General features: G+C 47.3%; 1 protein-coding gene across 3 annotated transcripts in view; it reads right to left on the bottom strand.

The window, feature by feature from the left end:
* Nucleotides 1-4,740: 4,740 nt before the first annotated feature.
* Nucleotides 4,741-17,942, bottom strand: part of FBXO2 (F-box protein 2) — a 323,859-nt gene continuing 310,657 nt past the window's right edge. For all 3 annotated transcript variants that reach the window (XM_069609926.1, XM_069609927.1, XM_069609928.1), the window contains exon 6: nt 4,741-5,533. In XM_069609926.1, the coding sequence (XP_069466027.1) occupies nt 5,399-5,533 (135 nt within the window). In that variant the 3' untranslated portion in view covers nt 4,741-5,398. The remainder of the gene's footprint in view (nt 5,534-17,942) is intronic.

Raw genomic sequence — 17,942 nt, 5'->3', positions numbered from 1 at the left:
AATAAGTGTAATACCAAAACTTGGAAAAAACCCAGAGCTCTGCAGCTCATACAGACCGATCACACTGTTGAATACAGATGTAAAAGTGTACAGCAAAACGCTGGATAGCTGTTCAAGGAGGTCCTCCCTTAGATTCCCACAACGACCAATAAGGTTTTTTTTGGAGTCACCAAACATCAAATAACATATGTAAGTGTATTCACTGAGTTGCCAAGGTTACTTGCTTCTCGAGCGACCCATTTGCCCTGTTGGTCTTAGATGCAGAGAAACCTTTTGACAGGGTAGACTGGGTGAGATACTGTAGTGAGGTTTGGTTTTGGGGACTGTATGATCTCCTGGATGTAAGCAAATTATGGCCACCTGACAGACATGATCAGACTAAACGGTAAGCTCTCTCTGCCCTTCCACAGAGGAAGAGGGGTTTGTCACGGGTGCCTCTTCTCCCCCTTACTGTTTATCCTATCTACGGAATCCTTAGCCAGAAAAATAAGAGCAAACCTGAAGATGAAGGGTATCAAATTTAGGAGGAGGGAACATAAAACAGCTCTTTTTGCTGATGGCGTGCTTCTGTCAGTGTCCAATTTAAGTGAAAAGCTAGCAGAAGTAGAATTTGAATGAACTGTCTTTTCTGGTGCGTCAGGCTTTAAGATTAACTCCGGTAAGTCAGAGTTTCTAGGTCTGGCCACCCCTGATGCCTTTAAAAAGCACCTCTCAGAAAATACAGGATTTAAATGGGTAGATGACTCCATAAAATACCTGGCTGTGAATATCATTAAAGGAATTATTCAAGAAGAAGTACACCTTAATATATAACAAGATCAGAAGAGACCTCAATAAATGGTAATATTTCACAATCACATGGCTCGGCAGGATCAACTAGGTAAAAATGAATGTTCTGCCATGCCTCCATATCTATGCCAAGCCCTGCTCATCCCAGTAATAAAAACAGTCATCACAAAGCTCGAAAGAGACCGTTAACTTATGTTTGTAGGGGGAAAAACGCCAGGATTACATGAAAGATTTGTCACTGCGGAGGGGTGCTGGGGTTCCCCCAATCTGATCAGTTACTAACAAGCTTCCCAACTGCGAATTTGGAGGTAATGGTTAAAAGACTCATAGTCAAAGCACTGGTGGGGAATGGAAGAAGCAATAGCGGGATGGCACATTGGAAGCTCCTTTGGCACCCAACAGAAAATAGACCTATTTTGATATATAGTAACACTACCACCAAATCGCTCCTTGATGTGTAGGATCGTAGATTGGCCATGGAGGGTCCACAGGCACTTCCATCACCCCTGTGAAAAACCGGAAGGTGTCTCATCCGCTAGTCCTCGGGGATCCGTCATCCAGGTGCCCAGAACACAGCCATTGCTTTTGCATCAAGTTCGTGGTGGTGGACAAGTGCAGGAGGATCACCTAGGTGAGGGGAATTCAGGGAGTGGAAGTGGGGCATGGGATGGCGGGACGTGGTCCCCTTCCTTGTAACACCTTTACCCCATCCTACCAAGTAGGATGCTTAGTAACTCAACCTACCCCCCCGCCTTTCCCAACATGAACATTTCCTCACATACAGCTCACTACATGAGAAAATGGACTGACACCCGAGTCGTATACCCGACATGTCCCAATACAATGGTCAGGCTATTACTGCTAACCATTACACACACCAGACTTCCATAACACTTCCCCACACAGATAAAAGGCCGAGCACGAAAGCACACTCTGAGCAAGGCAAAGCACACGAGGAAGCAGCAGTTCCAAAATGGCAGTTTAACACAAGGCGAAAGATGGCAAACCGAAGAGGATCGCACGGAAGGAAGTGCCCTTGCCGTTTCAAGGAAGACTGTTACTTTCATGAACCTTCAAGAATAGGAAACGTAAGACCAGGAATCAAGGCTGAAGAATCCTGCATTGTGTGTCGGAGGTACTCAGGGCTCTCCTGTGTCAATATTCAAGGTGGGGAGAATTGTTTGTCGCTGTGGTACTGTCCATGGCTCCTACAACAAAGCAGCGCCAGTGAAGTCAGCACAGCCGGTGACTTGGGGAGACTGATACCAGACCGGTCTGTGTTGAAGCCAAGGTTGCAGGCAGCAACATTGTATATGAAAACTAACGAGAACAGTGTATGGAGCAGGGGTGTTGCTAGGTCTGGAAAAGATCCAGGGCTACACTAATGTCCGGGCTGTCAGGACTTGGGGCTAGCTAGCCTTTTGGTTGTAGCCCCTGAGATTCTATCTGGGGCTACAACCAAAAGACCCGGGGCTATAGTCCCCTAAGCCCCCACCCCCTAGCAATACCTCTGTTATGAAGCGTATGTGGCAAGCGACGCAAACAAAATTAAACAGCAGATGAGTGATTGAACTTTGAAGCCAAGATACAATACCGTAGACAGAGAAGTCTGGCACCACGTGGGTGCACATTCGAAAGTCTCTGTTAGGTATCCAGCTGAAAGGTGGCAAAAGTGAAAAGTGATAAAGTACAGTGAAATCGAAGTGGTCCTGCAACGGGTCAAGCAAAACCCTGTACATATTTGAAAGTCTTTGATAGTGGATGAAAAAGCATAGGAAGTTGGTCCAAGCCGGGCGGAGGGAGATCAGCTAAAAGCTTTTGGTTAAAGCAAGTTTGTGTAAAGTCATATTGGAAATTGTAATTAGTCTGAGCACCACAGTGGGAGACTAATTGAACATTGTGTTAAAAGGGATCTGAGCCCGATTGAGGGGGATTCGAGATCTGAGCCCGACTGAAGGGGAGCCGAGATCTGAGCCCGACTGAGGGGGATCCGAGATCTGAGCACGACTGAGGGGGATCGGGTATGAACCGTGAGTCACCCAAGAAAGAATATCCTACGAGAAATTGAATGCATAAATCATTTACAAACATTGTGTTCAGAGGATCTGAGCCCGGGCGAGGGAGATCCAAGGTGAATAGTGAATCGCCTAAAAAATTGAGTGCTTGTGAAAATCTGAAAGAGGAATAGAACTTATTATTTGTTTGTCACATTAGGCCCTCTGAATGAAGAGACTTTGAAAGGCAAAGAGACTTGGGCATGGAAGGCTCTGATGCTAATGATTGAACTGTATCCTCATGCTAGAGAAGCCAGAGTTTAACGCCTTGTCCCATGCTCAAAACGTGGGGAAGGGAGGCCAAAGGCCTGAACATCCTGACATATCATTTTGTGAACAGTTCTTTCTTTTTTGTAACATTGTTTCAAACACTATTTATATTTACGGATATGGGTAATGATTGGCAATAGGTTTTTTAGTTTAGGCCCTTTTATTTTGACAAGACACTACTAAGAGTGTGTTATTATTATTTGATGCTCGTAGCTTGCTCCCATCTGTGGATTTAGGATTTAGGATTAGATAGGTGTTTTTCAAACCCTTTTTTAAGTTCAATAAACACCTTTGAATTGTGGTCACTTGTGTCTGTTTTACTGTTGATACCATGCCTTCCTTACACCCCTCAATCCCTTATTTGACAATCCAGACCTCTACCCAGATATGGATAGTAGAAGATTCCGAGAATTGAAAAAAGTGGGCTACATGCCTGCAGAATCTGTTCACCCGTTTTCCCGAATGTAAACAGGAATTTGATCTAAAAGAACACAATAGAAAGGAGTATCTCCAATTAAGGCACTGGACATTAAAAGAAAATAATTGAAGGGGATGCGCCAGAGCTTTAAAAAAAATTGAGAAATTCCTTAGAAAGTCAGTGGGTTTGAAAGGCCTAATATCCAACCTATTCAAACCCCTGCGTACTGACAAATGAAGCATCGCTCCCAGATATAGGGCACAATGGAAGAGGGAACTGGGTACCCCTTACCCAATAAAACGTGAAAAGACATTTGGGCCAGAGCCTCACATTCCTCAATATGTGTCCAGCATAAGGAAGCAGCCTTTACGATATGACATAGATGGTACTTAGTTCCAACTAGGCTCTTCAAGTTCAATCATTGTATGTCCAAGGGTTGCTGGAGGGAACACAGTGGAGAAGGCTCATTCCTCCCATACGGTGGTTTGCCCATCAATTCAGTGATTCTGGAGGAGGATCATATAGGGTGTAGAAGGAGTGATCGGACAATCCTTCCCGTGGGACTCAGGGGTGATTTTGTAGGGGATCACTGTGTACAAGATGTATCCTTTAAATTCTCCAGGTGGGAGACAAATCCCATCCATGCTTCTGGCTGCTAAAACTGCCATTGTGGCGTCCTGGGAGAAGAGCGAACGCCCATCATTAAACCAATGGCAGAACAGGATCTGGCACATGATGGCTATTGAACTGTTAACAGCAGATCTACATGATACCCCGAACTCTTTCTTTCAAATCTGGCATCTCCTGGTGCACTATCTTTCCAAAGACAATAGAGACCTAACGTGTCCGGAATGACTAAGAGCCTTAAAACCGTCTGGGCTTGAACACCCAGTCTATTTACCTAACAAAGCAGAGAAGTTACCTCCCTAAGACAATTGGAATTAGACGACCGGGCTTGCTCACTGCAGCATGGTCACTAAAGTTGTTAAAGTAGGAATGGGGGAGCGAGTGGGGTGGACTTAGGTGGAGATTTTCTCTTTATTTTCTTTTACTGTTTTTTTAAACTGTACCGATTGTCTGCATATAGAAAAGAGTATATGTTTTTTCTTCTCCTAAATAAAACAAATACAACTTGAAAAATAGATGCAGCATAGAACACAAGAGTAAGACAGAACACACAACGAAGAGACAAACAGAAGACAAACCACAGATAAGCATAACAGATTTAAGAGAGAGACAAGAAACAGACAAAGGAGTCAAATAGAATCCACGCATGACAGATTAATTGGAGGCAAGCACTCCAAATGACTCAGAAATGGGTATGACAGAGAAATGTGGCACAGGCCCTACAGATACTCAGGAGACAGGCTTGGTGTAGATTCAGCAGCGGTGAGTAAAGTGAGATGCACAAAGACCAGTACAACAGACACATGAGAGTAACTTAGATTGCACAGAGACAAGCGACAGTGGCAGAGACAAGGGCTTGGAGAGACAGAGGCGAAGCATGTTTATTGAGTGCTGAGGCACAGAGGCAGCTTCTAAATTAAACAGTGGGGAATTGCCTTGTGCACAGGTATCATGAGGCGGCTGCTAGGGTCTCTCGCAGGCGCATTAGTACATGCCAACAGGCATCTCATTAGCTGAGCCGACAAACAGGATGGCGGTAGCCCCCTTGCAGGTACCCAATGGCACGGTATCAGTGTTGTGGGGGGCAAAGCTTGTAGAGGCTTCCAGTGGAGGGTAGTATCATATACAGGGCACACAGTGGGCCATTGGATGGAGAGGCCCAAGACCTAGGACCACACAAACATCCCAGTCAGCTGAGCCCCTACATAGCTGGAGGTCGGTGGGCTCCCGCCTAGGAGGGCTATGCTTCAATGACCACACTGCTGTTAGTGACACGGACCCCAAACCAGCCTTTCCAGTACAGCGAGTCCTGCCCCCCGTGCTGGAACTTGACGAAGCGCACTCCAGGGCCGTAACCGGAAAACGTGTGCGAGATCTGAAGGAGAGAGAAGAGAAGAAAAGAAACAGGTGATGCCAGTCTCTTCCACAACCACAACAGCAAACGCAAGTAATGCCAGTGCCTTCAAAACTCAACCGTTCTCTAGCCAAATATTCCAGTATAAAGACAGCAGGCTCTGCACATAGCCTGCTCTGCCCCACCACCAACACTTTTAGAAAAATACAAGAACAGATTTGTTTGAACGGTTTTTAGGCTTGAAGGAAAGTAGTGAGTTTAACCTAGACCATGGACTAGAAAGCCTAGCACTGTTTCAGTTGGTATAGACCTTTGTCTGCCCTGTTGTTTGTGGCATGGCTTCTTCAGCAAAGAACCTCTGCCCAAACATGTTTCTTTAGTGTATTTAATTATTTTGGGATTATGTAAAGTATAGCGTGATATCTGCATCAGGAAGTGAGTGTCGCAGGTCAAATGAGGGAAACTCAAAGATGGCGGGACTGGGTAAATGACGTCAGCGGCAGCATTTGTCTGCAGTTTCCGGCATGGCGGTTCACAAAGACACTTTAGCAAAGTCTTCCCAACTAGTGGTGCATTCCGATGGTAAAGCCTTCTTGTGAGGGGCCATCATTTTGCTGGGTAGAGTCATCAGGCGTTTGGCGCATGGCAGACTATTTGGGGACTGCGGCACCTGGGGGGCGTGAGAGATGTCATGTTGATGGGATTTGTACTCCACACCAGTGGAATACGCCAGGTTTCTAGGCGCTCTGGTTGATGTGAGAGAGAGAGGGGAGATGGTTTGGTTAGTGGGAGAAGAGGGAGAGTGCAAGGGATGCTGTTCTATTCACATGGGCAGTTCAAAGTACCCAGGTATTGCATGCCGGTTTGCTACTACGTGGTGTTAGTCGGGGGCATAGGGGCCATTGTGGCCAGAAGGGAGCCTCGCCTGTCACTCATGGTAGGATGCATAGTGATGGTATGCAAGTTGTAGAGGTACGACGTCCTTTCATCGCGGAATGTTTTTTCGCTGGGGTTTTTACCGTGATTTTTTTAACGAAAAAAACTCATCTAATTTTTAGGGGGGTTAGGCAAATATATATATGGGGTGTGGGTGCTCGAGAATAGCAAAAAAATTAAAGGGGATGGGGGTTAGTGGGGAACCTCCCCAAAAACGTTGTAGGGGTGTTTTGTTTGAAATCTGGTTGGGGTGAGGGTTACAAAATTGCTGAAAGTATGTGACATAGTCAGTGTGAGTATGATGGCAGAGAGTGGATGAAAATGACAATAGTGTTCGGAAGGAGTGGCTAGAGGCAATTCATATCGTCACACCAGTCCTTTGGACGAAACAGCATTTGGGTAGATATATCATTAGGATGGGATTATTGCTCAGCTGGAGCAACAGCAATACAGCGGATGTGTTTCATGAGTCCTGCCTGCAGCACCGGGCAGGCAACTCTCCTTGAGGCGTGTAGAGAGGGAGTGTCCGAGCTGAGGTCAGCTGGGTGTGACGGATTCTGCCACTAGATTCTGTGATGTGTTTCATGAGTCCTGCCTGCAGCACCGGGCAGGCAACTCTCCTTGAGGCGTGTAGAGAGGGAGTGTCCGAGCTGAGGTCAGCTGGGTGTGACGGATTCTGCCACTAGATTCTGTGATGTGTTTCATGAGTCCTGCCTGCAGCACCGGGCAGGCAACTCTCCTTGAGGCGTGTAGAGAGGGAGTGTCCGAGCTGAGGTCAGCTGGGTGTGACGGATTCTGCCACTAGATTCTGTGCATTTGGTCTTGAAGATGGTAATCAAACATGGGAGCACGAAATCAGAGGTCTTGTTGGCAGGTAGGGTTGGTACACCTTGGGGAGATAGCCTAGGGTGTGACCATGTACTGCTTTGTGGACTATGCATAAGGTATTTTATTGCAAACGTTCCTTAATCAGATGGCATGATATGACCGAAGCATTTAGGGCAAGAGGTGGGCTTTGCCACTGGAGAATGTGCATAACACTTTAAAATAGCCAAGTGATGGTGTTACCACCAGGATTAATGCAATCCTACATATATGATTCCACGAGAATGTCTGCGCACCCGGCTTTCTCCCTCAGCCCATCTCTTCTAAAAATGGAAGCTCGGGGAGAAAACATTACCTCAGGAAACAACACAGAGATGGCCCCTGAATCCCAATTAGGTGATACATCAAAATCCTGAGGCTGTACAATGAGTACATTTGGGTCAATGGTTCAAACTCTTTAATGTTAGGGTGTTTTGAAAAATGTAGTGAGTACCAACCCCAGAGTGCACCCTGTGAGTCAAGCATACAGCCATTTCCTCACTGGCATACTTGTGAAATGTAAAGATCTGGGGTCATACTTATGTTCCCCCTAATGCTCTTTATTATTTTGTGGATAACAGCCAGGAAAGCTCATTGCTGCTATTTGTTTCCTTCCCCTTCTCATAACAGTATCTTGAAAGAGTATAGTGGGAAATAATGTATAGGGTTTATCTAGGTTTGGATAAGGTGCTTTGTTCAGTAAGACAAGTGCAACATTCTTACCATGACTACAATATATACTGAAAGTGATCATCAGAAATGAATGTTGTACCATTTAAAAAATACCCACTTTACAAAGTTAGTACAGTAAAATAATGTAATTGTTTTAATATCTTCGTTTGACAAGAATGCACAGCACTGTGGGGGTCATTACGAGGTTGGAGGTAATGGAAAAACGATGCCGGTAAAGGATTACCGGCATCGCATACCGCTCTGGGCTATTCCGACCTAAGAACCCGGTATTAGAGGCACCGCTAATAACGGTGCCGCTAATAGCGGCAAAGGCGCGGACATGCGGCCCTTCAGGCCGGCAATACCGGGATGCCTCTAAGGGGAGGACATCACAAGTCAGACGGACATGCAAATACTGGCATCATGAAGGTGCTAATAGGGGATACCGGCAATACCGGCATCGTGAAGCACCCGTAAACTGCTATGTGCAGTGTTCCAACTGCCACAGGTGCACACAATCAGCACAGGTGGAGGCAATGGAGTCTGGGCCAGCACAAAAGGAGCACACCCACACACCACACACCCCTTCCCACACCAAAATGATTCCACTAGTAGTAGCAATACTGGGGCTGGAGGACATGCTTGCATTGCTACACCAGCAACAACAACAACAGCAGGCACCACAGAGGAGATGCAGGAAGAAAAGGAGGCTGAGACAGGCCCAGCATGCCCCACCAGTGCAGCCAGTGGTACCATGCAGGCAGCCCCCAATCCCTCGCATCGGAGCCAGTCCTTTCAACCTAACCCCTGAGCAGATCCACAACCTGTACCGTCTCGACTGGGACACCATAATGGACATGATACACAATGACATTGTCAGCCTCATTGAAATACGCACCGCCACCCCTCCTCTACTCAAGGTAATGTCGGTGCTCCACTTCCTTGTCACAGGCACCTACCAGCACACAGTGGGGCACATGCATGGCATATCACAACCATTATTTCTCTCGCATGCTGAACCAAGTACTGGATGCCCTCCTGAAGCACACAAGGGACTACGTATCCCTACCACGGACTTCCCAGGAGATTTTTGATACAAAAGTTGTCTTCCATGCACTGACAGGCATGCCAAATTGTATAGGTGCCCTCGACTGCACTCACGTGGAGTTGGTGGTCCCGCATGCCATGGAGGTGGTGTACCTCAACCGCAAGCAATACCACTCCATCAATGTACAGATGGTATGTGACGCCAGCAAGATCATCACACATTGTTGTGCCCGATATCCCGGATCAACTCATGACTTAATGGTCCTGCGGAACTCGACGCTACCACGCTACATGGAGCGACATGCAGGACGACATGCCTGGCTGCTTGGTAAGTTGCGTGACAGGCACGTGGCAGTGAAATGGGGGATAGATGCACACACCACCATGGTGACATTGTTGATGTGACAGCACAATGTGCACATCACAAAACACTGTGCCCCAAACCATCCCAAACTGAACATGACAACCAAATCCCATAGCAATGAAGTTAGCTGGACACCTATCACAACATGCCAAACTTAAAAACACCCCATACCCCACAACACGTGCACCACCCATCCTCGTACCTCACCCTCCATAACACAATCCAGCAACATGCTGTGAATAATCACTATGCAGCAGTGGTCGAAAGTGTAAGAAAAGAAGTAGTGGAACTATGTTCCCTGCTGGCCTGCCCCGCTCTTCACAAAAACCATTGCATGGCCCCCTCCCACACACAATACAAACCCCCAAACACATTTACCTGCTGTTTAAGGGAATGTTTAGTGCAGTGCACTGAAAGTGCAAGTTTCAACTTCTTCCTACACTGTTATTTTAAAACGAAACCGTTCCGGAACGGTTTCTTTTTTAAATAAAAGTGTAGGAGCTGTAAAACTTAATTTAAAAAAGTAGAGGAGCACCGCTCCCGCCCCCTTCGACCACTGTTATGTAGCTGTCTGCAGAAAATCACCACACAGGACAAGCATCCATGGGAGTGCACTGAACAAAACCACCAAGGGAATCCACTGCCTGTCACAGGGCCGCCACCACCACAGGAGTGCAGCATGTCACCATGGGAATAATCAGTGCTCAATGGCAAATAATGCAGTGAGTATTGGCAACGCTGCCAGTTAGTAAATCATACAGAACACTACACATCACATAGTCAACACAAACACAGCGGTATGCGTCCACAATGCATGAGCAACATCAAGACAGTGTACAACGTGTATCACTAGGGCTGTACCAAATAGCATATTTAGTATTCGGCCGAATACCGAATATGAAGCCGAATGGTTGCTTTATTTAATAAATCATGTTCCAAACTTAAAAAAACACACTTATTAAAAAAACAAATGAAGCACCATTTTAAATGTATTCTATACTTTTATTTCTCTTCATTGTAATGAATGTAGCATCTTTATTTAAAGTATAAAAGCCAGAAATAAAGCAGGTTTAATCAAAATGAAGGGACCGAATGTACAGAACTTGTTGCATATTCAGTGCCATTTAAAGTAGGAGGCTTCACAAATGCAAAAGGACTGACTCTGTGAATCAGATGCATTGCATTCTCTATCCAGTTGCAAAGTCCATGTCGTTGAGTTTCGAAACTTCTTTGCAGCTCATATAGAAATGTATAAAATGGTTCAAGATGGCTCATGCAGGACACAACTCAAGATTAAATCTGAAATGCGTGAACTCCCTCTCACAACTATTCACCCCACCCAAACACATGCTGCTCACTTTTCACTTATCCTAGCCACTCTCTCTCGTCAATACACAAACATATGCAACTTATAATTTCCTGATAAAATATCAGATAATGTTAAACTCAGGACTCAAGTCCTTAAAAAAAGAAAAGGGGGCGACTATGACGTACGCAATGGGAAGTGACATGACAGGAACTGAAAGTATCTATGCACAGTTTTTCCGTTTGTTTTTTCCAAGTGAAAAAAGTGTACATTGCATATAAACATTTGCCAAAAGAAAAGATGCTCATGTATTGTTGCAGGCTAAGTATAAAAGATTAGCACCTTTTTTGTCTAAGAATCTGTAACAAAACATGCCCTAAAGAGCAGATTACAATATAAGATATTTTTCAGCTGTGTGATAGCAATTTGTCAGGTCTAATTCTATTCAGTTTTGCAAACTGAAGTCTATATTTGCCTTTCTGAGTTCATGTTGCATTGTATTCAAATGAGAATGTCAAAGTTTTCGGCAAGAGCCGAATTGCAAGAAACTATTCGGCCGGAGCCGAATAGCTTTTTTTCTGCCGGAATTCGGCCGAATACTTACTTGAAGCCAAAGTTCGGTACACCCCAGTATCAACTTGAAGATGCAACCCACACCATGAGTCCATGGCACAGAACACGTTGACGGCATGAAAAATGTGTGCATACAACCAGGGACATGTGCATGTGACCATCAATACTGTACAGGCATGCGTGACAAGTACAGCTGTCCATCATGAATCCACTAACATATACCTTTAATTTCCTCTCATACAGGGGATAGTGGCTGTCCCTTGAAGCCATGGCTCCTCACCCCTGTCCGAAACCTGCAGAACAGGCACGAGGAGGACTACAATTGTTCCCATACCCGTACCCATGTGGTCATCAAGCAGACCTTTGGCCTGTTGAAGGCACGGTTTTGCTGCCTTAGCTGGTCAGGTGGGGCACTCCTCTATAGGCATGAGAAGGTGGCCAAGATCATCATGGCATGTATCATGCTGCACAACATGTGTATTGGACGGAACGTGCCCCTGCCCCCTGAAATTGAACTGCAATCACCTGTTGATGATGAAGGGGATGAAGAAGATGTGGCCACACATCATCGCGGTGCCGATGCACAGGAAGGATGTGCTGTGCATCAGTCAGTGATAGCACAATATTTCTAACACACATGGGTGCAGAGGGTGACATGAAAATGGTACAGAGGGCACTGGGTGTGGGATTACATGTACACTATGCACTGTATATCAATAAATGACACATATGCAATAAGGAATGTCCACTCAAGTTTTTTTTAACACAACAGGTGCATTAAAATGTCAAATAGAATTAAGTGCTCAACCCCTCCACCTCACACAACCTCTCCCCCTCCCCCACAACTCCCCCACACACCCTCACCCCTCTCCGCCTCCCCCCAAAACTCCCCCACACACCCTCTCCTCCCTCCCCCTCCCCCAGCTCCCCCACACATGGTGTCCAACCAAGCAAATGCTTCATGTGTCTGTGTCCATTATCTTCATCAGGCTGCCCCTTCTACATCCTTCCACTTCCTGCACCTGGTGGTGGCATGTTTGATAGGCGCAAGGTGTGTGCTGACCTGCGTAGGTGGCTGGTTTGGGTGGAGCTTGATGAAGAAGGGGTGGCCGTTTCCTCATGTCTGGGGGCCGGACGCTCAACCTCCATGCAATCCTCAATGCGGACGAGGACCTGCCTCAGTGCAGACACCTCCTCACAGATCCTTGTGGTGCATGCCTCAATGGCCTGCCTCAGGGAAGCAGTGTTGTCGCGCCCCTCCTGCCTTGCCTGGGCACTGTCTGCGATGAACTGCCTCACTAGGGCTGTGAGCTCCTCCTGGTGCAGCGATGCCTGTCCTATCTGCTGCACCCCCGCCTGTACACCAGTGGAGGTGGAGGGCGCATGTGTGTCTTCCCCAGATACATGTGGGTCGTCTGTGGGACTCATGCTCCATTGTACGGACTCCCCTCCACACTGCTCCAGTGTGGTGTTGTGGTTGGAATCGACAGGTGTGACCTGGGGGCTAGGGCAGGACTTGGTGTTGCAGGAAGGTCCAAGGAGTTGTCCCCAACAGGCACACACACCTGGCCCTGCACATCATCGTCTGTCTGGGGTGCCGTAGCTGCAGCCTCCCCAACAGAGCTGTTCTCTGCAGATTGTGCCCCATCGCCCACTGTCTCCTTTGCAGGTGTCACAGGTGTTGTGGGGACTGTGGTAACGTGCTTAGCACAACCAGTGCTGTGGCATCCTGAGATGTTTTTGTCTTCAGTGCCTGTCGTGGCTTGTCTGGGTCTTTCGAAGTGGAAGGCATGTTGCCTTCATCCATGGCCCTCTTCTGGGGTGTAGTCGCCTGTGGGGTGTTTCCCGGGCCTCGGTGTCAGGATCTGAGCCTGTGGGAGACCAAGAGAGGGACGGCATGAGTGATGGTTTGACAAGCATCATGCATACATTTGTATTATTGCTCTTCTACACATTAGAGGGGATTAGGCAGTGGAGTTTGCATGATCAAGTTGCTTGCTATATGGGTGGAGCATGCAGGCATCCGTCGGGATCACTCATGTTGGGGCAGGTGTATGCTATGTGACATGCTTTTCTGTTGTAGCCTGCGTGCAATGTGACTTTTGCCATTTTCATATTTGTGTGGTGTGTGTCAGGTATGGCATTGCCATGCTGCATGCATGTGCATGTGTCTGTGCTGTGGACGGCATCTAGGCAGGGATGTGTCAATGTATTGGGCCATGCATTGCCTCTTGGGACAGACAAATTGGTGGACTATCATCATACTTAGCATTACAGTGTTTTCTTAGAACACTCACCTCCTTCCGCCGATGAGGTGGCACCACGCTCCAACTCGCCCACACCTTCTATGGCCTCTATGCCAATCGTGCAGATCTCCTCCCACCGGCTTAGCTTTATGGGTGAGCTTGGTCCTCCACCAGTAGCCATGGCCTGGGTCCGGCTTGCGGAAAGAATGTTCCTCACTCTCAGGCGCAGGTCATCCCAGTGCTTGCGGACATCCTTTATGGTGTGGGGGGTGTTGCCTACAGCGCTGACTTTCCCGGCAACAAGTTGCCAGATCTCTTGTTTTTTATTTGGACATCCTTCTTGAAGCTGTTTGCAAAAACGACCTCTGCATTGTCTGCAAGTGTCTCGGCCAGCATTGTGAGTTCATTCTCGTTGAAGCGCTCTTTGCGCAGCTGGGAAGCACCTTTCTTTACTGTCTTGGGCATGAGGCTGGTGCTGTGTGTTGATTTCTGTGTTCAGAAAAAGGATCCAGATGCTGTCTGGTGAGGTTGGCAATGGATTGTGTTTTTCAAGAAGGCCGCCGTGCTCTTTCCCGTTCCTGTGCAATGACGCTACTTCTGGTTCTGCTTATTTACGGGCAGTGCTATTAGCGGTCACCGCTAATGCTGCGTCCATTGATGCCGGTAGTGCTGTCTGCGCTTTCCGTGATGCCACTAAGAGCAATTTTTTGGACTTTAGCGGCATGGCGGTAATGTCCTTACCGACATGGCACAAAGCTTGTGCACACGAACTCATAATAGCCCTCTATTAGCGGGCTCTTTACTACACGGACACAGTATTTGCTCCATGCCGGTAAGGACTGTTACTTACCTCCAACCTCGTAATGACCCCGTATGTCTCTCAAAATGTCCTTACTTTTTTGGCAATGATCACTCTCGGATGAAAAAAAAATTCGGCTCCTTTTGCAAACACCAAAGGAATGTTTAATTGAGAGACAAAAATAGGTTGAGAGATAGAGGGAGAGAGGGGGGGCCAAAGAGAGGAAGAGAGAAGGGGAGAGAGAGAGAGGGGAGAATTAGAGGGAGAGAGATTCAAATGCAGGGGGGAGATTGAGACACAGAGAAGGGGCGGGAGAGTGAGGAAGTGGCAAACAGAGAGGGAGAGAATGAAACAGAGCGAGAGAGATTGAGAAAGGATGAAAGAGACGAAGGGTTAGATAGAGGAAAGGGGGGAAGACAGAGACACAGAGAGAGAGAGAGAGAGAGAGAGAGAGAGAGAGAGAGAGACCCTGAAAAGGGAAAAGGAGTAGGGAGGCAGAAAGACAGATCATACTAAAAGAGAGTGCACGTGTGTACCAGACTAGACCGACAAGGAGTGACAGAGAGAACAGAGGCAGCAATACTACGCTAATGCAGAAAATGGTTAAGAGACCATCAGACCGAAATGACACAGAGAAAGAGAGAAACAAACTGCACCAACAGAGAGAGAGACAATGAGAGCATACCAGACCACACTGGTGGAGCAAGACAACAACGACAGTGCATCTGACAATGTGACTCAGAGGGAGACAGAGGAGCTGAGTGAGATAGAGACATGGAGAGAGAGCAATAGAGAGCAGAGAGTGCGAGACAACTCACTGAGATTTGATACACTGGGGTCAGCTAGTTTCTTCCTAAACGTTTTAAAAATACCACCAATGCCACAATATTGTGAAAAATGTGCATTGTACGATAAGGAAAACCAATACTGTTACTGAAATGTATCCATCAGTATGGCAGTATGGCTGATAGTGGAACATCCGTAACAGACGTCTTGAGTTAAAGCATTGATGCAGCACGCCATGTCTTTCATGTTACCCCTTGCACATTAAGCATATTTAATATTTACCCTGTCCAAATAAAAGAGCAACAGCAGTAAATACTGTTATACATGTACAGAGGTAACCTGACATTATTTTAATAGGGTGTTTTTTAGCCTGATGTATTCTCTGCAGGGACGAACAACAAATATAGTTTTAGCCATAGGCAGGGACCAAAGAAACACTTACTAATTATTAGAGAGAAGTCATTGAAAAGCTTGGATGACAATAAAACAGTCGCTCTGATTCTACTACGCCTGTCGGCTACTTACAACATGCTCGGCCATGCAATGTTATGTTAATAGTGGCACTTCAGCATGGGCACCGGAGGGACAGCACAGGACTGCATGTAGCCTCTTCTGAACATCCTCATCGCACAGGATTCTCTGCGCCACTTCCTAGTAGACCCCAACAACTCAGATACAGGGTTCCACAAGCATCAATGCTGCCCCTCGGTGTCAGAGTCAGGTTTGGATGCCAGGGGGGCCAAGTGCTCCTGAAGACGCACTGCACCACCCGGGTCGGGTCACTACCATTTCCTTACTTTGTGCGGGTATAACAAGGAACTGTTGTTAGGGAGGCATATTTTCCGTGCATTATGTCTGTATGTTGCAGCATTTATTTGGTGTGCAATTATAAATTAAAACAATTACTATAATTTGTGTTTCAGCATTATTTTTGTCCTTCACTGTCTGCAAACTGCTAATTGGGATTTGGGATGCTTAATATTCGAGAAAACTGGCATAGTTTTAATTTAACTTCCAGTTATATTGTTCCATTGCGCATCAAAGACTCACTCTATAATATTACTGATGTGTCACTATTTATGCAAATAGGGCCCTGCAAATCCTAGGGTCGTCCGTAGTCAGCAGCCAGCCAGGCCACGGCGAGCGGAAGGGCCAACACCATGGCTTCAGCGGTAGGTTTGTCATAGCGTAGCTTAATTCATCCCTTTTCTAGTAGAAAGGACACATAGTGCTGTGATAAATGACTGGGTACTTCACTTCCCTGGGCGTTCAGGAACAGAATGATGAATGCCTATACTTTGTGAAATCTTCCTTATTTTCTGCCAAGGTATCATCTTTATACAGGCCTAGAGTCGTGGACCTCAGCATTTGATTAATGCCAGTGGGACACGTTAAGATAATACATGGAAGAGTCTGCAACCACAAGAAGTAAAACTCCTCCTGGCGTGACTTCAGATCTATCATCACGATGAAGGCATGGCGCTCCATCTCATGCGTAGGCAGAACTATCATCGCGATGAAGGCATGGCGCTCCACATCACCCGTAGGCAGAACTGTCGTCATGATGAAGGCATGGCACACCATCTCATCCGTAGGCAGATCTATCATCACAATGAAGGCATGGCGCTCCATCTCATGCGTAGGCAGAACTATCATCGCGATGAAGGCATGGCGCTCCACATCACCCGTAGGCAGAACTGTTGTCACGATGAAGGCATGGCACACCATCTCATCCGTAGGCAGATCTATCATTGCGATGAAGGCATGGCGCACCACCTCACCCCTAGGCAGAACTGTTGTCACGATGAAGGCATGGCGCACCACCTCAGCCGTAGGCAGAACTGTCGTCACGATGAAGGCATGGCGCTCCATCTCACCCGTAGCCAGATCTATCATCACGATGAAGGCATGGCACTCCATCTCATGCGTAGGCAGAACTATCATCGCGATGAAGGCATAGCGCACCACCTCACCCCTAGGCAGAACTGTCGTCACGATGAAGGCATGGCACACCACCTCATCCGTAGGCAGAACTGTCGTCACGATGAAGGCATGGCACACCACCTCATCCGTAGCCAGATCTGTCGTCACGATGAAGGCATGGCACACCACCTCATCCATAGGCAGAACTGTCGTCACGATGAAGGCATGGCGCTCCGCCTCATCCATAGGCAGAACTATCGTCACGATGAAGGCATGGCGCTCCACCTCATCCGTAGGCAGAACTGTCATCACGATGAAGGCATGGCGCACCACCTCAGACGTAGGCAGAACTGTCGTCATGATGAAGGCATGGCGTACCACCTCATCCATAGGCAGAACTGTTGTGACGATGAAGGGATGGTGCACCACCTCATCCATAGGCAGAACTGCGTCACGATGAAGGCATGGCACTCCATCTCATCCGTAGGCTTGACTATCATCACAATGAAGGCATGGCACTCCGCCTCATCCATAGGCAGAACTACTGTCACGATGAAGGCATGGCGCTCTGCCTCATCCGTAGGCAGAACTATCGTCACATCGAAGTCATGGCGTTCCACCTCATCCGTAGGCAGAACTATCATCACAATGAAGGCATGGCGCTCCAGCTCATCCGGAGACAGAACTGTCGTCATGATGAAGGCATGGCGGAATAGGCAGAACTGTCGTCACGATGAAGGCATGGCGCACCACCTCGTCCGTAGGCAGAACTGTCATCATGATGAAGGCATGGGGCACCACTTCATCCATAGGCAGAACTGTCATCACGATGAAGGCATGGCGCACCACCTCATCCGTGGGCAGAACTGCGCCACGATGAAGGCATGGCGCTCCACCTCATCCATAGGCAGAAC

This window comes from Ambystoma mexicanum, chromosome 8 (assembly GCF_040938575.1).
Source record: "Ambystoma mexicanum isolate Mex_15411 chromosome 8, UKY_AmexF1_1, whole genome shotgun sequence".
NCBI classification, from domain to species: domain Eukaryota; kingdom Metazoa; phylum Chordata; class Amphibia; order Caudata; family Ambystomatidae; genus Ambystoma; species Ambystoma mexicanum.
Note: the sequence above shows the minus strand (reverse complement) of the source record. Positions and strands in the feature narration are given on the sequence as shown.